Source organism: Bombus bifarius, unplaced genomic scaffold, assembly GCF_011952205.1.
Source record: "Bombus bifarius isolate JDL3187 unplaced genomic scaffold, Bbif_JDL3187 scf7180000009790, whole genome shotgun sequence".
NCBI classification, from domain to species: domain Eukaryota; kingdom Metazoa; phylum Arthropoda; class Insecta; order Hymenoptera; family Apidae; genus Bombus; species Bombus bifarius.
The window spans coordinates 623909-646163 of record NW_022885336.1 but is presented as its reverse complement, the minus strand read 5'-3'; the positions used below and the strand labels follow the sequence as shown (position 1 = coordinate 646163).

General features: G+C 30.8%; 6 protein-coding genes across 12 annotated transcripts; 4 read left to right on the top strand and 2 right to left on the bottom strand.

Annotated features, from left to right (window-relative positions):
• Positions 1-571: 571 nt before the first annotated feature.
• Positions 572-1327, top strand: LOC117215732 (COP9 signalosome complex subunit 9). Its single transcript, XM_033462160.1, has 3 exons — positions 572-791; positions 988-1057; positions 1152-1327. The coding sequence occupies exons 1-3, from the start codon at positions 723-725 to the stop codon at positions 1187-1189; spliced, it is 177 nt and encodes a 58-aa protein (XP_033318051.1). The 5' UTR covers positions 572-722; the 3' UTR covers positions 1190-1327.
• Positions 1328-1606: 279 nt separating this feature from the next.
• LOC117215730 (transcription factor Dp-1) lies at positions 1607-6196 on the bottom strand. The gene is made up of 11 exons (XM_033462155.1): positions 5809-6196; positions 5070-5188; positions 4873-4939; positions 3978-4075; positions 3700-3869; positions 3369-3531; positions 2932-3293; positions 2767-2849; positions 2609-2692; positions 2270-2536; positions 1607-2195 (listed from the first exon to the last, which is right to left on the bottom strand). Exons 1-10 carry the CDS (start codon positions 5855-5857, stop codon positions 2304-2306), a joined length of 1428 nt encoding a protein of 475 aa, XP_033318046.1. The 5' UTR covers positions 5858-6196; the 3' UTR covers positions 1607-2195; positions 2270-2303.
• Positions 6197-7108: 912 nt separating this feature from the next.
• On the top strand, positions 7109-10287 carry LOC117215731 (protein Mo25). Of its 4 annotated transcripts, none has more exons than XM_033462159.1 (9): positions 7109-7400; positions 7895-8098; positions 8344-8456; positions 8519-8686; positions 8840-8958; positions 9045-9213; positions 9292-9456; positions 9610-9714; positions 9794-10018. In XM_033462159.1, the coding sequence occupies exons 3-9, from the start codon at positions 8364-8366 to the stop codon at positions 9974-9976; spliced, it is 1002 nt and encodes a 333-aa protein (XP_033318050.1). In that variant the 5' UTR covers positions 7109-7400; positions 7895-8098; positions 8344-8363; the 3' UTR covers positions 9977-10018. The 4 variants fall into 4 exon arrangements, with proteins under 4 accessions (XP_033318050.1, XP_033318047.1, XP_033318048.1 ...); XM_033462156.1 differs by having other exon boundaries at positions 7110-7400; positions 8344-8465; XM_033462157.1 differs by lacking the exon at positions 7895-8098 and having other exon boundaries at positions 7110-7400; positions 8344-8465; positions 9794-10287.
• A 473-nt stretch (positions 10288-10760) lies between these two features.
• LOC117215728 (palmitoyltransferase ZDHHC3) lies at positions 10761-12795 on the top strand. Its single transcript, XM_033462152.1, has 4 exons — positions 10761-11141; positions 11432-11713; positions 12018-12176; positions 12423-12795. The coding sequence occupies exons 1-4, from the start codon at positions 11023-11025 to the stop codon at positions 12694-12696; spliced, it is 834 nt and encodes a 277-aa protein (XP_033318043.1). The 5' UTR covers positions 10761-11022; the 3' UTR covers positions 12697-12795.
• Positions 11018-21946, top strand: LOC117215725 (sodium- and chloride-dependent GABA transporter 1-like). Of its 4 annotated transcripts, XM_033462148.1 has the most exons (10): positions 16940-17529; positions 17648-17738; positions 18599-18854; positions 18947-19247; positions 19351-19534; positions 19606-19873; positions 19980-20354; positions 20425-20727; positions 20862-21029; positions 21125-21946. In XM_033462148.1, the coding sequence occupies exons 3-10, from the start codon at positions 18708-18710 to the stop codon at positions 21212-21214; spliced, it is 1836 nt and encodes a 611-aa protein (XP_033318039.1). In that variant the 5' UTR covers positions 16940-17529; positions 17648-17738; positions 18599-18707; the 3' UTR covers positions 21215-21946. The 4 variants fall into 4 exon arrangements, with proteins under 4 accessions (XP_033318040.1, XP_033318039.1, XP_033318038.1 ...); XM_033462149.1 differs by lacking the exons at positions 16940-17529; positions 17648-17738 and adding an exon at positions 11018-11141; XM_033462147.1 differs by lacking the exon at positions 17648-17738.
• On the bottom strand, positions 13522-15149 carry LOC117215729 (eukaryotic translation initiation factor 3 subunit K). Its single transcript, XM_033462153.1, has 4 exons — positions 14939-15149; positions 14474-14693; positions 14012-14231; positions 13522-13716 (listed from the first exon to the last, which is right to left on the bottom strand). The coding sequence occupies exons 1-4, from the start codon at positions 14989-14991 to the stop codon at positions 13559-13561; spliced, it is 651 nt and encodes a 216-aa protein (XP_033318044.1). The 5' UTR covers positions 14992-15149; the 3' UTR covers positions 13522-13558.
• Positions 21947-22255: the final 309 nt, after the last annotated feature.

The following is a 22255-nucleotide window of genomic DNA, read 5'->3' as shown; positions in this document are numbered from 1 at the left end:
GAAGAATAACGTTATACGTCGTTGGACGCCGAAGAAAAAATTCGTCGGCGATAAGCTGAGCCTTAGAGGAGCCTATTACGTTGTACAGAGAAGAAGCAAGCCAAGCAGAATTGTTTAATTTCGAATCGTTTCTTGCTTATGCTAAGCATAGAAAGAAAATTAAAGAAGCTGATGAATTTTGTTATAATTTGTTGCACGTGTCTGCATGTAAAAATAGAAAGTGTAGACACTTACAACGATTCAAAAACACATACGTGCATATATAAATATATAAATAGTTTTATTATATTGCAAAATGAAATAATACAATATTTAGCTACTGTATATAGTGTAAAAGAAAAGCTGGTCTTGTAAGATACGGATTAAGGTGTTTTAATGTGCACATAGCCGCGTCATTGTCAATGATGAGTATATTATTACGATTAATAATAATTACAGTTTTTTAAAAAAAAAACAGATAGATATCGTTGAATACCATTTTGTTTAATCCTTATTTTTTTGTGAAAATATCCATTAGAATTTTAAAAAGTAATTTAAAATACATACCTGGTTATGTAACTTTGTCAATTTTCTCGAGAGGGCGCTGATACAAGATTTCAAATTCTTTGGATAACATATTACTGTTGCATAGTAGCTTGTTGTTATTAATTGTATATATATCCAGCCATAATAGGCTTGCAAAAAATTTACACAGTCCTTGTTTAATTCACATTTGTAATAAAATGAAACCTACCCTTGTAGCAGATGAGATGTTTCCAGAAGGTGCTGGATCTTACATCGAATTAGAAGAGGTACGTATCAGTTTAATAAGGTTATGTTTACGTTGAAACATTAATTTTTATTAGTAAATGATGAACTAAACATCGTTTTTTTTCCTCCAAATTATATATATTGATAATTTTCGAAAAGTTTGTAAATGATTGTTCTGGAGGAAAAAATAAACCAATACGAATATTGATAATCATGAATTTATTAAAATTATTTTAGGTTGGAGGTAGTCGTTTGTTGGTTGATTTAACTGCAAGTGAAAAAGCAGTACATGCGGATTTTTTCAATGGTAAATAAAGATAATATTTTCATTCAAAATTAATTAATGCTGATAGCATAACAAATATTACTGATATCTTATGAGTAATAATGCTTTCTTTCAGATTTTGATGATCTATATGACGATGATGATCTTGAATAAAAATTTATAATTTTGATAATAGCAATAGTAAGAGTAATTATAATGAAAAAGAAAAACAACTTATAAAGCATTCTATAAATATTTAATTTAAAATGCTTTGTGATATATAGTAGAAATTGAAGTAAAAAACATGGAACAGATTTGCTTTTATGACTACTTTTAGTAAATCTATTTTCATCTTTTATTTGAACTGATTCAGATAACAGTAACAAACTTTGAATTTATATAATACATATATATGATCGTTATAAATAACTATAAAAACTGAAATTAAAATAATTATTCTTAATATTATATATTTATAAATTATGTTCTATTATATCAATTTATAATCAAAGTTTTAAACAAGCAAATATATGTCTATTGGAAAAGCAATTAAACACATACAGGTAGAGAAAATTGATATACACAGTGCAATAACATTATTACAATTTATTATTTTTAGTTCGAAATTGAATCAGACGTGTGCCCTTGTTCAGAATACCATTTATCTTGGCATATTAGCTTGGGCGATATTAATTATAAACGTGCCATAAGAAAATGAGTACTGGTCATAATGTCTCGTACACATTAATATCGATATCATTGTAAAGATTATAATTTACAATACATAGATGCTAGTCATATAAACCTGTTAAGATGATGCACAATTAAAATAGCACCCCGGGTTTCAGTCGCGCCGCATAATCATGGATCCTGTCGATCGTCATGCATCGAGAGTCTCCTTTTTTCAGACGAGACGTTCTGAAGCTTTTGTGTTTTATGCCTACACGATTTGTTTTTTTTTGTGTGTTTCTCCTTGGCCCCAATCGACATTTAATTCACTTTTTGACCATCCTCATTTTTCATTAACAGACTTTTATTAACGGTGACAACGAGGTTCCATATTTAAGAGACCCTCGACTACCGTCACTCGTTTGCATCTTGATTGCGCACAAGAATGACATTTTTAAGAGCGATATCGATGACGACCATGTCGAGTACGCTGCTAACAGTGACGAGTATCCTGTAAAATACAAATTTTACACTATTTGTACATTAAAAAGATTTCTTTAATTCTATATATTATGAATTACTCACCCTGAGTCCAGCCCCGAGAAAATCGTTCGGAGTGCTAGTTAACTTCGAGATCACTATCGGCTTGGTCATCTTGATCACTTTCCTCTTCTTCATCTTCCTCCTCGGAATAATACTGCGAGGGTGGCGATAGAACATCCTCTGAAAGTGAAGTATGAGAAGATGAAGGAGGTCGAGAGCCTTCCAATTTTGTGTCCAGATCTTCCATTGAGGTACTTGGTCCAGGAATGGTCACTGGGATGAATTTTTCCAAATCACCAGATGCTAGCTCTAAAGTAAAGCATTGAAATATAAAATTCATATAACGATCTGAACAATTGTTTAATTATGAATCATACGTACGTTCCACATATTTTTCCAGAGATTTTGGAACCATTAATTTGGCCTTCCGCAAATTTTCCTCTGTGCATTCACCCTTCTCTAAACCTGATCAAATATTATTTCTCTTTAAATAATCTGACTGATAGGTTCAAAAAAAAAATATAAAACAAATTGCTTACCGAAAGCTAAACCCATTTGCTTTAGAACTTCAATATCGTCGTGAATTTCGAACTTATCGTTAAAATTGAACAGGTACTCGGTTCTGTAACCAACATGATTTGATATTATCAATTAAAATATAATATTGACAGTAATAAAAAAATCACTTATTTCTATCATCATACTTGTCATTTGAAATGCTGCAATCTATGACAGTCTTTTTGCTAGTATTCACAATCAGGAATGGCAGCTGTATGGCAGAATTTGGTTTTGGTGGGCCACGCAGACTCTCATTGGCACGATTACGTTCCACCAAATTTTTAAAAGAGATATGCGAGAGGATCAATTGATGCAATTGTTGTGTTTTCGCTTTAATCCTCTCGATTTTCTTCTTTTTATCTTTTTCAAGTGCCAAACATTCCTGAAGAGAATTAGTTGGCAAACCTAACCACCTGATTTCCTTCTTCTCTTTTGAAATAATATTCATTGCCATTAAAACGTTCAAAGCATCATAAACACGTCTTCTAATATTTTTCTGATCATATTGCTATAAGACAAAAAATAATACGTTGTTCTTTATTTGTATTACTTTAAAAATGAAAAGAAATGGCGAAAATCATACCTGATCTGTTAAAGAGTTTATATGAGCAGGATTAGTAAATTCTCCAACAAGTTCATCCGCAACCTCATTGTACGACGTCGTTCCCTTCTTTTTAACTTTCTCACAAACTTTCATTGAAAAATGACGTAATCCTTTACCTACTTTTTCCGTTTTTCTCCGTTTGCTATCAACAAGAAAATAAAACATTAATGATAAATATATGTTACTAAAAATTTATTTTAAATATTTAAGTTCTTAATCATTAAAATTTGTTTACAAGTAATCTATAGAATGAAGACAATAGTAAATACATGTATAAAAAAATATTCCATTAAAATAGATAAATTCTTACTCTGGTACAAAATCACCACCCTCAACATCTTGTCTTTTTCTAGAACCACTATGATCCAATATTGGACTAATATATGTTTTTCCACTTGCATCTTTCACAATTTGTTGATTACCAGATTGTTGTTGCTGTTGTTGTTGCTGTTGAGATACTATTGCCTGCTTTATATCACTCTGTAAAACAAAATAAACAAAACAATCAGTCCATATATTCTTATAACTTTTAATGAGTTTAGTATTAAAATTTTACCAACAGAGGTAATTATTTTGAATAAAGCATACCATTTGTGCAGATGTTAATTGAATAGTTTTGGTCAGTACAGGTTCACCAGCCTTGGTTGTTGCTAATTTTGTATTCTGTAATGGTATTGTAACCAACCCTAGAATAATTACACACAAAAAATATTGTTTTAATATCCTTTATTTCAAAATTAAATGACAAGAAATTATATTACTATATATACAGGACATGTCGTATAAACATTTTCACATAATTATATCTTGAAATTGTGGTTATTCAAACAGATATTTCAAATTAATTTGTTTCAAAGAGGGCATCTAATGATGGACATAAATTTTATCTAATTACACCTCTGATTGCAAGATGACTTTTATTTTTTAATATGAAACTATATATTTTCGTTCTATTAGGCATGCAGTTTATTACAAGACAAATTCATTTGAAGAATGTCCTTTGTTTAGAAACATAATGATGAATATAAATATTAATGTAAATTTGTATCATCTTTATGATCAAATCAGATTCACTCTGATAAGGAAATCTTGTTTTTATTCATAGAAAATAAATTTTAAATTCGCATAAACATCTTTGAATGACATTGAAAGATCAACATGTTATAGGTGTAAATGAATTCATTTAATAATGAATTACATGACTACCTAAATAAAAATATATAGACCTATTTAAAAAAACAAAGGTCACCTTGAAATCTTGGAGGTATGTTCAACTAAACAAAATTTATATTCCCTATAAGATATTTTTCTGGAAGTAGAGTAACTTATGTTTACAATATTTTTTTCAAATAATCGATAATGTAAGAAATAATTATGCCAAAAGTTTCAAATGTACAAAAATCTAATTTTTTAAATTTGTTAAGAAAAAATACATAAAGAGATAGGTGACTAGATAAAAATAATTGTTGAAAAAGTTACTTACTTTGGCCAGGAGTTGAAGGACTCTGCAGACTGATAGTTCTAAGAACTTGTGCGTTAGATGACAAAACCTAAACATCAGAGACAAATCACTGAATTCAATATTAAAATGAAAAACTGAATTATCCTTATATAAATATTATAATAAAAAAAAGGTTCAAATGGCAAATAAAATTATTATACATATATTGTTTATTATACCTGAGATTCTTGGCTCGGAGTCTTAAAGACTTTAAGGCCACCTGCATTTGTTGTACTGACGATACCACCCAATGCCTTATTAGCAGTACTCTGCACTACTTTTATTACTTGTGGATGACCTAAAATGATATTAAATATTCTATTACTATTTTGATAGTTAAACAAGTACAACATCAATGTATTATGATAACATCAAACAATATAGAGTTAGTAGTAATTAATGAAAAATTTAAATATTTGATAAACATAAACATGAAAAATTATTGAACTAAACAAAGGCTCTCCGAACTAATATACCTTAACTATGTTAAAAACACACTGAACAGGATCTTCAAACTTGAATATAAGCATTGTGAAGTAAAAGTGACCTTTTTCGATTGAACAATCAAGACAAACAAGTAAGTACATTCCTAAACAATTTAAAGTCAAACAACTTGGAAGTAAATTGATTTTATCTGTTTAGTAATAGAAAAGAAAATAAAAACATCTTTCCATAAATTCAGTGCAGATAGTTTAGAAAGAAACAGAGTATAAGACTAACATGTATGTGGAAAAAGAAGAGTCAACATGAAATTGCAATTAACAAGAATCAAAAGAAAAATAGCAGAAACACGAACATGAAACCGGGAACAAGGCAACGATAGTGAAACTACGTGATTTTAAAGAAAACGAGAGAAAATCAAGGCATTATCATCGAAGCGAGGCATGCTGATAATTGGCGCGCACTCGGCATACTCACCGTTCGCGTCATGTATGAGAAAGTTCATCGTTTTGTTTTGTTGCGTCATCCTCGAGGTTAGAATTTCGTCCCGGCGTCACCGACGATCACGACGATCGACCGAATGCCGAGTGAAAATAAAAAGATCATAGGTACACTCGCTAATCTTGGCTCGGTCTATCACCAAAATGGCGACTATGATATAGAACCATTTGAGAACAGAATTCAATGATATACCGATCAAGGAACGTCTTATTGCACGCACAAAATTGAAAGCTAGCTGTTTCTTTATCGTATTAATGCGACCATTTTATGAAAACGCTCATTGGAAAAATATCACACACAACACAAATCTAGCTTCCGCGTGCACAGTACAGAATAGAGACGAGCTTGGCGGCATGACAAAGTTAAACAGCTGATTGGTTGCTTTCCCAGTCACGTGGCTTCTTCTGTTCCACGTTTATGGGCACTGTAATATCTTCAAGAAAAACCTGTTTCTAGTGTTACAAAATGCCAAACACTATTATTGGGATTTCACTTTTTAGATTGGTAATACCCATTTGTCGGTTTTTGTCCAATAAATAACTTATGTTGAACACAAACGCGTAGTAAATTAAAAAGGACACGTAGTAAATTAAAAAGGACGCGTAGTACATCGCAATTGACTTTACTATACATAGTAAATAGTGGAAAGATTAATCTCATTCAAATATTTAATTCCATCAAATATGCTATTTTTTAAAAGAATTAAATATTTAAAAGTAATTATTACTTCCAAAGAAAAGTTTCGTAATTTATTTGCTTTATTATCGATTTTAAACACACATGAATTTTAAATTAAGATAGGTATTTAAAAGTATTTCTTATTTAAGACATGTTTCAAATGAAGTGCAGTATTAAAATTTATGCACTATTTCACTATAGTCTTATTTGTATAAAAAATAAGCGGTAAAGTATATGAAATTTTCGCGCCATGATTCAATATATAATATATCATGTACAAAGTAATCCTAAGAATATTTCTAATGATTTTAATTAATTGAAACATAATTAATTAATAAAAAACATTCAGAGTAGTTACGTAGTTCAAAATAACATCAAACGAGACATTTTTTGTGATTTCTCAGGTTAAATAATTTTCCAATACATCTCCTAAGAAAAACTATGTAATTATACCTATAAGAAAATAAAATAAAAAATAGTTCATTTAAATAGCAGGATTACGTATTAATTAAGTGAATTGATGCGTGATTTTAATTTCAAAGCTTTCCAATTGGTTGAAACGAAAGTTTCTAGATAGTCAAGACCAATAATGTTTTTGCAGATTCGGCATTAGTCGCGAAAGAATTTTGATAAGAGACGTCATAGAATCGTGCAATTAGTCAAAAGTTTTCAAAGACAAATAATTCATTTGTAGCGTTCTTTAAAAGAAACTATATCACATTGCATAGGTTCGGGATCTGTTATCAATAGAGTTGTCATAATAGAATAAATTGTGTTTTTAACACGAAATATTGAATTGAAAAGTAGTTGCCTTATATGTGTGCTTTTAAAAGAATCGTATAGAATACTTCGAACCGAGGCTGAGGGTTCGTTCAGGGTCTGACTGAATGGTAAGATTATTTTAAGGCTCGTGAGACGATTGAAACGCTCAGGTTAAACATTTATTATCTTCTTCAACAAACTTGCACCCTAACAAGTCGCAATTCGATTTCTTCTAGTTTCTTTAAATTGTTAAATTTTTATTTTATATCATTTATGTTTTTTATAAACATGTATAAATTTTATGTTGCTTTGTTGATTTCTTTCCTTTTTTTTTACCTGAACCTTTCTGTCGTCATTGTATCGTTGATCGACTTGATACACGACCTCCATTTTTGTTGCAACTATTTCATTCGGCATATTTCTTGCAGTGTTTGTCGGTTCAATTATTTTTTTTAAATCACTTTACGAATTTTTAAACTTGACTTCGGCGAAAGTCAAAATTTTTAGGTTAATTCGAATGTGTACTTTCGAAATAAGAAAACAGACACAATTAATATTTATAAAATCATGTTTGATGATAATAGGTCGTAGCCTGTAACAAATTTGACATTTACATCTATAGATATAACCTGAAGAAATATGTTTGGCGCAATTTATTGCAAATCTTGTAATATATGAACAAAATATTTAAGAAGAGTATATCCTACAAAAGACTCTTCGCATAAACATATATGAGGATATTATAAGTCTGGAATATGAAAAATACCATACATAGCCTCTTTTAATTCAAAATTTGGAGCACTTACTATTGCAGCAATTAAATCACGTAATTTTTTAACCTAAATTTAATATAATTTTATTTTTACTTTCTTTTAATTTTATTTCATTATGTTTTTGTGCACAAAACATTAGAATGAATTTTCCAAATGGATTTTCTATGCTTGGAATTTACATAATGGTTATGTACTATAGTAGTGCACATTATTTAATTGTATTAATTACAGTTTATATAAACTATTTACTAGAACAAGAGACCTAACAGTTGTTTATTGTTTCCATATATTCCGCAAGGTCTGTACATTGTGAAAAACATGCCTCTGTTCGGAAAGTCTCAAAAGAGTCCGGCGGAGGTGGTAAAAGCTCTTAAGGAAGCAGTAAATGCATTGGAGCGTGGTGATAAGAAGGTAGAAAAGGTATGTTGTGAGACTATATTTCGGTTTCTATGACGCAATACATTAATTTTTAGGCTCAAGAGGATGTCAGTAAAAATTTGGTACATATAAAAAATATGCTTTATGGAACAGCTGAAACAGAGCCTCAAGCAGATATTGTTGTTGCCCAATTGGCCCAAGAATTGTATAATAGTAATTTGTTGCTTCTACTTGTGCAAAATCTTAGTCGCATAGATTTTGAGGTATGTTTAGATATATTTACAATATAATATCAAATTATAAATTGTGCAACAATTTTTCAAACTTTTAATATTTCATTTATGATATACTATTTGTTTCTTTATTAATATACTCATATACTCATATATTTAATATATTTTATAATATTTCATTAGGGAAAGAAGGATGTTGCTCAAGTATTTAATAATATATTACGGAGACAAATTGGAACCAGATCTCCAACAGTAGAGTATATATGTACTAAACCGGAAATTTTGTTTACTCTCATGTCTGGGTAAGTTCTGGTAAAGTACGATATTCATCTTCTACTTGTTAAATATAAATATGAAATATTTTAATTTATAAATGTAATAATTACAGATATGAGCACCAAGACATTGCTTTAAACTGTGGCACTATGTTAAGAGAATGTGCAAGATATGAGGCCTTGGCAAAAATCATGATCTATTCGGACGACTTTTACAATTTTTTCAGATACGTTGAAGTGTCAACATTCGACATAGCTTCCGACGCGTTTTCTACGTTCAAAGTAAGCGATGATAAGCGCATGATATATCGTACTTAAAGTAAAGAATACTCTTGGTGCATCCGGTACGTTGGTTTTTAGGAATTACTTACCAGGCATAAAATACTGAGCGCTGAGTTTTTAGAAATTAATTACGATAAAGTTTTCTCTCATTATCAAAGGTTATTGAATTCAGAAAACTATGTTACGCGACGACAAAGTTTGAAACTGCTAGGGGAACTCTTACTTGATAGACACAATTTTACCGTATGTATAATTATCAGTAGTTAAAGAAAGCATATATATGTATATATGTATAATGTGCGCGCGCGTGTATGTGTATGCGTGCTTTTATATATATATATATATATATATGTACCTTCTTAAGAGCACGTTAATTCGACAGTTCTTAAATTTCAGGTAATGACACGATATATTTCGAATCCTGACAATTTGAAATTGATGATGAATATGCTCAAAGAAAAATCACGTAATATTCAGTTTGAAGCGTTTCATGTTTTTAAGGTATATTTACGTAGTTTAGAATCATCATTATTATTTAGATTTAGAAAATAATCAGAAAAATTTGTTTGTAACTTTTTAGGTATTTGTGGCGAATCCAAATAAACCGAAACCAATCCTAGATATATTACTGCGTAATCAGGAAAAATTAATCGAATTCTTGACACGCTTCCACACTGACCGTTCCGAAGACGAACAGTTCAATGATGAGAAGGCGTATCTTATTAAGCAGATTAAAGAACTTAAGTCTGTACATGAGAATTAAGTCCAAAATACAAGTTATTGCTACAGCTACCGTTAACTACTACTATTGAAGTCTATTCAACTGCTGTTGCTACTGTTACACCATCACAGTCACCGATGTAGCAATCTACCATTATTTTCTTCCTATCTTTCTGTCTTTTACTGTCCCTTTCTTTCACTTGTTATAGTTATCGTTAATCGATTCATAATGATTCGATTATTATTAATTATTATTATTAATTAATACTATTATTATTATTAATTATTATTATTATTATCGCTATTACTTTTATTTGCGAGTAGTTCTGTAAATAAAGTTTTCGTTTAATAATGCATTATTGTATATTTACACAAAGCGATTCTATGCCACGTTCATATATTTCCATTTAAATATCCATTTGAAGCAAATAACATTTGAAAAGAAAATTTTCCTTCTTGAAGTTAATATCAATTTCTCAATGCAATTAGATTATTTGATACTATCATAATTATGCTGCTTAATATTTATTAAATTACGAAATTTATATTATAAAATATTTCTCAAAAGCTAATATATATTTAATTTTTTTTGTTTAAAATTTATAGGAGTAAAGAAATTATGTATTTATTATTATATTATTAAACTTAATAATTGTTAGGTTATGTTCATCATGTTAAACAGCATTTCATTATTGAACATTACAATGTTAATAAAGAAACTAAAATATATTTTCAGTCAGGGGAAAAGATTACATTGGAGTAGTGGGGCATGTCACGTGGTATTTTATGACAGCAATATCATGGCGGTCAGTTTAGGCTAGTCAATAGTGATCAGTATTGGTCAGAAAATTTAATATTTGTGCTAACATTTTAACATTATTTAGTGAAACAAATCAACTGTTTGCCTATAAATACGTTCCGACTTGATGTTTTAGTGCAATTGTAGAATAAAGACTTGAACTTAAATGGAATTAAGGAAGATTGAATTGAATTCGTATAATGTAAATTCAATGAAGAACGAAATTACATAAACTCGTTCTAAGTCTGTGACGATAGCTGATATATTTGCTAGCAAAGAGTATGGAATAAATGAAAATGTTTGTAAAAGACCCCTGTGGGATTGTGTGTATCATAATTACATATGTTGCTGTCTTCTATGCAGATTACGTCGTCGTACGTTGGGTTATCCTGCATAGTTTGCAAGACAGGTGCATTTAATAATATTCTATGTTTGTAAACCTATTTATTTGTAGTTTTATATTTATTTGTACAAAGTTGATTTTGCATAAATTTTATATCAATATGGATATGTGTATTTTAATCTTTTAATATACTTTTAATTTAACTTAATAAAATATTGCTCATGGAATGTTTCTTTTTCCATTTTATTACATTATTGCACTTTTCTTGTAATTAGAGATGCATCTTCAGGAAATGCACTTGCATTAATTATTTACTGATTTACAATTAATCTCATTTTGTATATTATTATGTACAGTTTGTGGGGTCCCTTTCATGTTGTGGCTTTCAACACTATTGTATTATTATTGATAATATCACATTTGAAAGCAGTCTGCAGTGATCCTGGTGTTGTGCCACTACTTCAAAGTCGTATGGACTTTTCTGACATTCATACAGATAATCCAGAAACAAAAATTGAATGTGATGAGAGAGACAGTTGGACTGTTTGTACTAGATGCGAAACATATAGACCTCCCAAAGCATGTCATTGTAGAATTTGTAAACGATGTGTTAGGCGAATGGATCATCATTGTCCATGGTATGCTATAACTTATAGGAATATAAAACATGTTTACAGTTGTAGAGTAGTAAAAAATATTAAATTCAATTAAAAATTATGCAATTTATAGCGATTAATAATTGATCTTTGTTATTATTTATTTTCAATTGTAATTTTTATTTCTTAACTTCTGAATTTATGATATTTTCTTAGTATTATTTTTTAGTATTTTTACCAAACATTCATTATAATAAAAATAATAATGCAGTAATAGCAGATTTATGATTTATATACTTTAATGATATTTTTTCACATTGAACTTAATTTACAATGTTGCTCAAAGGATAAACAACTGTGTTGGAGAACAAAATCAAAAGTACTTTATTCAATTTCTGGTCTATGTTGGAATATTGGCCTTCTATGCACTAGGCTTGGTGATAACCTCATGGATTTTAGAATGTTCTCGGTGCAGTAATGACATAGCTGTCAAACAGAGTCGCATGTATGTGTGTTTCAAATATTTCACTATTGTTTGAAATAATAACTATATAATTATATTCTAACTTAAATTCAACTTCTAATAATAGAATAAGAGTACTTTGAGAGAAGATTAAATAATTAGTAATTTTTTCTTATACAATATTCAAATTTACATGTAAAGTTTATTCAAATCTAAAAATTATTTGAAGTACACACAGAAATATGTTGTCAGAAAAAAATGAAATTAATCAAGAAGTTTTTTCTGCAGCTTACACTGTGTTATATTGGTATTGGAATCAGCACTGTTTGGCATGTTTGTCATCGCAATGCTGGTAGACCAATTTCAAGGTATCCTCGGAGAAGAAAACATAATGGAACATATGCAGAATAATCATCATTATAAAAGAAACAGTTCACGTACTCTGGTTTTACTTTCTCAGGTTTGTGGCAAGAGCCATCCAATTCTATGGATGTTTCCTTGCCAAAACCCACCACGTTATACTTTCCGAAAAGATGCGTACCTGATAGATCATGAAGTTTAGATGAAAACTTAATCACATATTGAGATGAAAATGCTCTTTTATGGCTTTGCTTGCCATAAATACTTTTCTATATGTTTAAGAAAGTCTCCATTATTTAAATGCAATTTGCAAAAAAATAAGATATTATACATTACAAAATTTAGGAGAAGGAAAAGGAAGACTTTCACATATTATATTTGTCTACTTCAAATACTTAAATATTATTAAAAACGTTTAATTATTTAAAATTAGAAAATTTACAGCATTCTAATATTTTTTAATAATTTTTAGTCTTTTAATAAAGTTCTTTTTTAAATAATCTCATATTTAGTTAAAAATGTAGAAAAAATAACACATAGGAAAGATGTTTGAAGGTTTAATTTTATACAAATTTTGTATCATTGCTGATGAATTATTATTTAATCCCTCATTAAATTATATCCGCTTATAGTTCAAGATAAACTCTTAAATTAATGTATATTTTAGTATTTGTGAGTCATTCCATAAGATTAAATATGTCTAAATATACTTGCAAATTTAATACTCACATGATTGAATCAAGTGTTAGTAACTGTATTGAATGTAATGTCAATGAATGAATTTCAACAAAATCTTGTAATACATATAATTAAACATTTTAGTATATCTTTTATAAAATTTTATGAATTCATATGTATTACGAAATATTCCAGTTTATGCAAAATTCAGTACTAATTTTCAATTTTTCAAAAATATTAATGAAATTCATTTGTATTTAAATTGTGCAGAATGTATATTTTTTATATTTATATGTGTTATGAAATTATTATACATAAAAAAGTATTACACTATAAAATAAGTAAGAAATTTATTTTGTTCAAAAAATTTATTGAAGATATAAGTTTTAAAGACAAGCAGCCATTAAACCAGCGACATTTTCAAAATCTATTTTTTCTGTAATATTTTTTGTTTTAATATTTTCATCCTGATTAGCTATAAAAATAATGGACTTGCTTTCTTCTTTCCATCCATATTTTTTTACCCAATGTTTTAATGTGGTATCTGAAATAAATTATTTTATTATTAAATTTGTATTCATACATATTTTAAGGTAGTATAATAATTTGTACTTAAAAAACAGATTTCTACATTTATATAAATGTTACATAATATTGATAAGTAAAACATATTAACAATATTAATTCAAGGAATTTAGTTTATAAATTCACGCTTTAATGGATTTATGTTGTTTAGAATAATTATCTTTTTTGATATAATATTTTTTAACAGAATATTCTTTTGTGAATATTTTCATAAATCTCTTTTAAAGTATTTAAAAAATATGAAAAAACATTACCATCAACTCCTCCAAGAAGTTGTGCTAAGAGATTTTTATCTATTGTTTGGAATGTAATTCCTACTACATGGCAAACAAATTTTCTTATAGAATCTTGAAATCCTACAATCCTATCACAAAGATCAGACATAGAAAGAACTCTATCCCAAAAATGTTGGAAATTACATTGTTCTAAAATATCTCCCAAATACATGATTTGATTAATAGGACTTTCTTGCATCTGTAAAAATAATTTTAAACTTATTGGTCAGTTTATGCATTAACTATAAAAAGTAGATTAGCAACATATTTATGTAAAAAATGTAAATGAGAAATTATATATATTTTGTATGAAAAAATGTTTTATTATATATATTATAAATATGTTCTTGAATCAAAATCATGCTTAATTAATATATAAGTTATAAATCAAAATATTTTCCATGAAAATATAAAGATCAAGATGATAAATGAATAACTTACAATTCGTTCACTGAGAAGACATTTACAAAGTACAAAATCAGTATGAGGAAGATTTGTTAGAGCCTTCAACAGTATTTGACAAGTAATATCCATGTTAAACCTGTGTGGATTTAATTGATACAATTTCAAAACTGCTAAATTAGCTTCCAAGTCATATGCATTCTCTCTTGATTGTATTTCAACATATTTTTCTAGCGTTGCTAAATGATCTGGATTATATCTGAAATTTTTATAAAATATAAAAAATATATTTACAGTTATTATATTTGCCATGCATGCTTAATGTATATGATTGTAATATGTTCTTCATGATAACAATATAAATAAAATTTTAATGAGATCAAATAAATTAATAATTAAATGTTGAAAGAAATATATTAAATTTCCATGTATTTTTTGTGTTATTAAAATAAATTATATATAAGATATGAATTAGATTACACTTTTGAGTAATGAATAATGCACCTTTCAATGCCTTTCAACATTCCAGCCACAGTTTGACGCATTGCTTCAGCCATTATAGTAAAAAGGATTATTTCCTTAATTGCTTATTATAAGTTAAATAGTATATTGCTCTTTAATCTAGAAAACAGATATTTTGTTAGGTTAGGAAAAGTAATTCCAACCACACGATGAGTCTTCACAAGGTTGCCAAATTTGACAACATAAACTAATAATACCAACCTACATAAATGCTTTTAGAAACGAAAATTTAAGTATCACCAGGTATCATCTGCTATCAGCTATTTTATTTTAATTTTGAACGCAAAATAGTATATATTAGTAATAACATACAATATATAATAGTAAATTAATTTTGTTTGCAGGCAATAATAAAAATGTCAATACATTTGTCTTATGCACATTAAATTAAAAACAAAATAACTATTCCCGAATTGTTAATATATCATTCATCATTTATATGAAACTACCCATTTTATGTACAGTTGAAAGAAGAATTTAATGGAATTATACGAGCTATATATGCATGTTTATCATGTTCAAGTCAATGTGTTGCAAAAGGTGTGAACTCAATAAGAAATGTTATTTAACCAATATTTTAAATGTTATAAATTATTCCGAATTTTATATATATGTTATATTTGGTATTTTTACTTGTCTGTTATCAATTTTTGTATTCTTTGTGTAATATATATTTTATCTCTGTTGCGTATTAGAAGTTTTAACGTACTTCGCGAAATCAAAGGTAGTTCGATTCGTAAAAAAAAGATGTGACCCGCAAAGTAATTCTTAGCGCGGTTCCCGCGCCACTTCCCGCACATCCTCTAGTCATTGGGGATGCTCCCCTCTGCCGTGCTGACCGTTAACGAGCAATCAAACCGCGTGCACGCGCGCGCTTGTAAGGTATAAAAATTAGTTACGTTAACAATTTCTTGTTTCATGCAAAAGTTTCGAACACTTGGGCACCATACATCAAATTCGTTGTTTTTACAACGAAGGGTCACTTTTTTCAACTTGATCAGAGAAACTTCCACGAATACTACTTCTTTTCTTCTAAGATTAAGAATTAATCGTAAAATTTTCTAAGGAATTCAAAAAATTTTTTCAGGTATCTACTTAATTTCATAAATCGAAGAGTGATTTCTATCTATAGCAGATGCTTTGGGATTTGTGTGAGTTAATGTCGATCATCCTGATGATCTATATTACGGAGTGTACCCAGAACGGATGTAGCGATAGATCGGTGTCACGTGAACCCTCCGGATATACTAGCTTCCTAGTCTTGCTCACCTACTTTATCGTACTCTTTCATTTCGTCAGAAAGTACAGAAATTTGCTTATTTCATATACAAAAAAGACAGTTTTGATAATAAGGATAATAACGCGAAAAATGAGATATTGTGAAGTGTTCAAAGTTGTACACTTGGAAACATGATTAACAATATTGTTTGTATAGAACAGATGATCAATTGATGTTATTTCATGAATAACAAAAATCCTCATAAATAATGTTTCTCTATTTTAAGGCTCTTTTCTTCAATTGACCAAAAAGGAACCCCCGTGGTTAATATCTATGATAGAACTTTCTAATTACATTCTTAGGAAACATTTTTTCTGCCATCCGTATTGCAATTTCAAGTACTTGAGATTGGCGCGATCGAATAAGGTTGTAACGGTATTGCGAGCTAGAATTGGAAAGTTATCGATACATAGAAGAAAATGGATGGATATGTAGATGTACATATCTAAACATTGACAATAAAGAGCACAGCATCGTCGGGATAGCCGTCAACTTGATGATGATATACTGTTGCGATCTTGGTGACCCTCTTTCTCCTTGTTTTCCTCGTCCCCTCTTGCTTCGTGCGCGCGAGCAGGCACGAGTGAGCGCGCGCGGATTAAACGCGTGACACCGATGTAAACGGCAAGGGTGGACCGGGGGAAAAAAAGGAAAAGGGGGATCCCCCGATTTTGTACCCCTGATATTTCAGCTAGTTCGCCGTCGAAAGTGAACTCCTGATTCCAGTTCTGAGCGGGCCGGCTAACCATTCACATCGTCCCTCAGATATAAATTGTCTTTTAGACATCGACATCGAGACGAGACGAGCAAAAGTTGAGAGAAAAAAGGGAGATCAAGGGAGGAAAAAACGAACAGTTGCAACAGTTCTCGTCGTTTATGTACATCATACGTAGTAATCGATGATCGTAACGTCGCTAGAACCGCCAGGATCAAGAGAACCCGTTAGCTCTTGATCGCCGAATATCACTTTACCGAATCGAAGTTCCGTCGAATCAAAGTGTTACATCACTCTTTTTCTGCATCGAGGATTTTGCTTGAAACACTGAGAATGCCGCCCGTTCGACCCGATCGAGCTGTTGCGTGAAAGATTAAGAGTGTGCAGTGCAGTGCATACGATCTAATTTGATTCTTGAGAAAGTTCCGCTAAATCGGCGTTTCTCTTTCGCGCGGTCCTTCCTTCATTTCCGTTCTTCTCACGAACCACCGGAAATTCACGAGGAGGAAGCACGGTGACCACGGAAGCGCAATAAACGGCTGACACAGTGTCGTGAGATCGATAACTGGCTAAAGTTAGGTTTGTATGAAACTATGCCTTGTATAAGATTTTATTTCGCAAATTATCTTATTGAGAAAGAACAAAGTAAAACAATATGGGGAACATGTAACACGTGCGAGCAACTTGACATTCCTAGGCGCGTCATTGACCGAGAAACGGAGATCTGATCGACGGAAGGAAAAGCCGCAAGTGGAGGTTGAATTGGAAAAGCGAGAAACCAATTAATAGTAAGCGAGAAATTCAAGATCATAGCAATGTCGGTTATGCGGAACAACGCATTCTCGGCTAATTAGAATATAGCTGTTTTTTATGAGCGTGGAAGAGGAAGAGGGAGCCAGGCAATGGATCGGCCGCGAAGGGGCCGGGGAAGGATGAGCTTTGGGGGAACGCGCACGGACTCGGATATTCATTACAGGGTTCCCCAGCCGGACATTCGTATTTAACCGGATCGCATCGATATTACTTTTACGCCTTAATTTTTTCTTATTGATCTTGACGTCAGAAACTATGTTACTTTCGTTTCACTTTTGACTCTCGCACGATTCCGCGATAGAAAGAGCGACGAGTCCTTCAAGAATCGTCGAAACATTATCTCTTTATAATACTGTTTCTGTAACTAAACTGTTCGTTTACTTTTGATTTTCAGTCATTTTGAAATACTTGTTAGTCTAATTAAATTTTCAATAACTTTCTTCAGTTTTTGTTAAAAGAGAAATCTTAGAATCGGACAAAAAATGAGTGAAATGTTAGATTCCAGTCATGTGACTCGGTATAGTCAGTGATTACAGTTTTAAACTATAGTTGGTATCCTTGAATTTCGACGAATAATAGTTTTCCGTAGATTTTCCACACCGCAAAACACAAATCGCATCCGGTCCCGGAAACAGAACTCGGTCAAACTCGTTCTTCGCAAACTACATCCTTTCAGCGAACCTTGAAAGTTGCTTATAATCCATATAAGAGGACTCATAATCCACTCTCATGTGAACTTGCTAAATATATTCTATAGAAAATCAATACATAGGATAGTCGAAAAATATATAATAGACGAAGAAATAAAAATTATGACACGTTTGATTGCCAACAGAAACACTGTTATGTCTTCGCGGTAGTTCCGCGGCCAATAAAGGAATACGCGAGAGAGGTCATCGAAAACGAGGGAACTCTTTTACGGTCAGCGGAATAAATCGTTCAAAATGACGGAAGCATCGAGAGAACCGGAACTCGCGGATCTTGAAAATCCTGACAAAACCGCATTGAACCTAGCATCCGCATCTAATAAAACGAAGCCACTGCCAGAACGTGGTACATGGAGTACCAAGCTAGATTTCATTTTGAGCGTGGTAACTTTATCAATCATAATATTTCTTATTTCTTACTTGCTCTTCAACGTTTATATTGTATTGATTTTATACTAATTCACTTCGATTCGAAGGTTGGTCTAGCAATCGGTCTGGGAAATGTCTGGAGATTTCCATATCTCTGTTACAAGAACGGTGGCGGTGCATTTTTAATTCCGTATTTTTTAACACTGGTTCTTGCTGGGATTCCAATGTTCTTTATGGAACTAGCTCTCGGCCAGATGCTTACCGTTGGTGGCCTCGGTGTCTTCAAAATAGCGCCATTGTTTAAGGGTATCGGATATGCCGCCGCTGTCATGTCCTGTTGGATGAATGTTTATTACATCGTCATTCTTGCTTGGGCTATCTTCTACTTTTTTATGTCCATGCGCAGTGGTTAGTTTAATCGAGGATATTGTATTTTATATATAGAGTAAAAATAAATTTGATAAACATATAGAAAGTTCAACGAGTTATATGGACTTTTATTTTTAATCAGAATTACCATGGGGAAGCTGTAATAACTATTGGAACACGAAGAATTGCGTAAATCCCTACGACAGAGATTCGCTAATATGTTGGAATCAAGTTACTAGACATCATAATTACGTTAAAGTATGTTCCGTCAACGACGTCAACATGACAATCACAGAGCTTACTGATCCGGTCAAAGAATTTTGGGAGTAAGCTCGGCTAAACAATTATAGTAACAATATGAAAGATTTCTTTGAGCGTATAAAATACTATTTTGTAGACGTCGAGCACTTCAGATCAGTGAGGGCGTGGAACACGTCGGCAATATTCGTTGGGAACTAGCTGGTACCCTCCTTTTGGTTTGGATTCTCTGTTATTTTTGTATTTGGAAAGGTGTTAAATGGACTGGAAAGGTGGTATACTTTACCTCCTTGTTCCCTTATGTTTTGTTGACGATCCTTCTGATTCGTGGCATTACTTTACCCGGAGCCATGGAAGGCATTCGATTTTATATCAGTCCAAATCTTTCCAAACTAAAAGAATCCGAGGTAAGCAATATACAGTTATACTGCAATAATCGTTTTCTTTTAATGATTGAATGAAAATAATTGTAACAATTATTCGGTTTTAGTAACAGCTTATTGAACTTTGCAGGTATGGATAGATGCTGTTACTCAAATCTTCTTTTCATACGGACTAGGTTTGGGTACATTAGTGGCTCTTGGTAGTTACAATAAATTTACAAATAACGTTTACAAAGACGCATTGATCGTTTGCTCGGTGAATTCTTCGACGAGCATGTTCGCCGGTTTCGTCATATTTTCCGTGGTAGGCTTCATGGCCCACGAACAACAAAAACCTGTCGCAGAAGTCGCCGCTTCTGGTCCAGGATTGGCTTTCTTAGCTTACCCTTCTGCGGTTCTTCAACTTCCTGGAGCGCCCCTTTGGTCTTGTCTCTTCTTCTTTATGCTTCTTCTCATAGGTTTAGATTCTCAGTTTTGTACTATGGAAGGGTTTATTACTGCCATGGTGAGTAAAATTCTTTAGGGTATATTTAATAAACAATTTTCAATCCCTTGTAAAATATTTAACATTCAAGGTGGACGAATGGCCGCAGTTGCTTCGCCGGCGTAAGGAACTATTCATTGCGATAGTTTGCGTGCTTTCTTACATTATTGGATTATCTTGTATTTCACAAGGTGGCATGTACGTCTTTCAAATCTTGGATTCATACGCAGTGTCTGGGTTCTGTCTTCTCTTCCTAATTTTTTTCGAGTGTATCTCGATAAGTTGGGCTTTTGGTGTAAATCGGTTTTACGACGCTATAAGAGATATGATAGGATATTACCCTCTAATGTGGTGGAAGCTATGTTGGACTATTACCACCCCGATGATTTGTGTCGTAAGTAGAGTTCATTCTTTATTTTATAAATCAAAGATTACTGAGACTACTTTCTAATTTTCTCGTCTAACTTTAATTTATGTTTTAATTTAGATAAAATTATTATTATTCTCAATCTTTAAAAATTTTAATAGGGCGTCTTCATTTTCAATCTCGTACAATGGACACCTGTAAAATATTTAGACTATGAATATCCATGGTGGTCGCACGTGCTTGGCTGGATGACGGCTTTATCTTCGATGCTTTGTATACCTGGTTACATGATTTATGCCTGGAAGACAACACCAGGAGATACGTCTACAGTAAATAAATCTTATTTATTATTTCGCTTAAGATTTCATAAGTTTTTTGGGTATCTAATAAAACATTAATCATTCTTTTGTATTTTTATGTTTAGAAATACAAGTTGTTAGTACGGATAGAGGATGACGTAACAGGTCTACGAATGAAAATGGGTCAGCCATCGGTCGAACTGACACCACTTTAACTGCCACGGATTCATTTTGATCCTAAAAAGGATTCATTATTTTAATCTTTAATACCTTCTGACTACCATTAATTTAACGAATTAACTATTTAATGACAACATTTGACATCATTATTTTCGTGTAATTTTTTTATAAAATTACTTTCTTCGTTCGTTCGAAAAAAAAACTTTTGCTGTGTTCCTGTTTACCAAAGAAATTCATGTTATTTAAATGAACATTTTTTATCGTCTAGATAATAATATATTAGATTCTTATCAGAAGGAACTAAAGTGTTCAGAATTGTATCTAGTTTTAGCTTAAGTATATTATAAAGTAATTTAAAGCACATGAAATTTTTGGCATACATGAATAGTTCACAAGAGAAATGCATTTAGAAAATAATCTCCCGATGTTGTTTATAAGATGGATTCTAAAATTAAAAATTTCAAGTACTTGATAAGTGTTTTAAATTCCGAAACTATTCGTGTAAGTCTGATTACAAATTTAGCAGCTATAACTTATTTTAGCAATATCGGACATGTACCATAAATCAAAAATTACTGCACATTTTGAATGTAACTATATAGTACACATATCTACGCTGCCATAATTATTATATTTTGCTGCTCAATTGATCGCTAAGCCGAAATGTTTTTTGTTTATATAAAAGATATATCGATTTACGCGTGATTTTGCAGAAAATGTATGTGCAAATTTTATTCTTAATAAACATTGTAGATTTGCATAGAAAATATGGTAGTAGATATCCATTACATTATTAATAGGAAAAAATAATTATTAATATATATATAATTAAGTCGAAAATTATTTAAAAATCGTTTTGGCAAAATTCACGGTATATTTAGTTGAAAATTATTATAACTAGTTATTTTAATAGTATCTATTGTAGTTATATATGTTACGCATGTTTCTCTCTTAGAAAATGTAACATGCTAAATAAGAATTTCATTCATATGAAGAAAGAAAAATTAAGAAAAAGAATCTGTATGGTAACATTTTTGGTAAATAAAGTTAATTATTAAAAAGTTATTTAGTTTTTG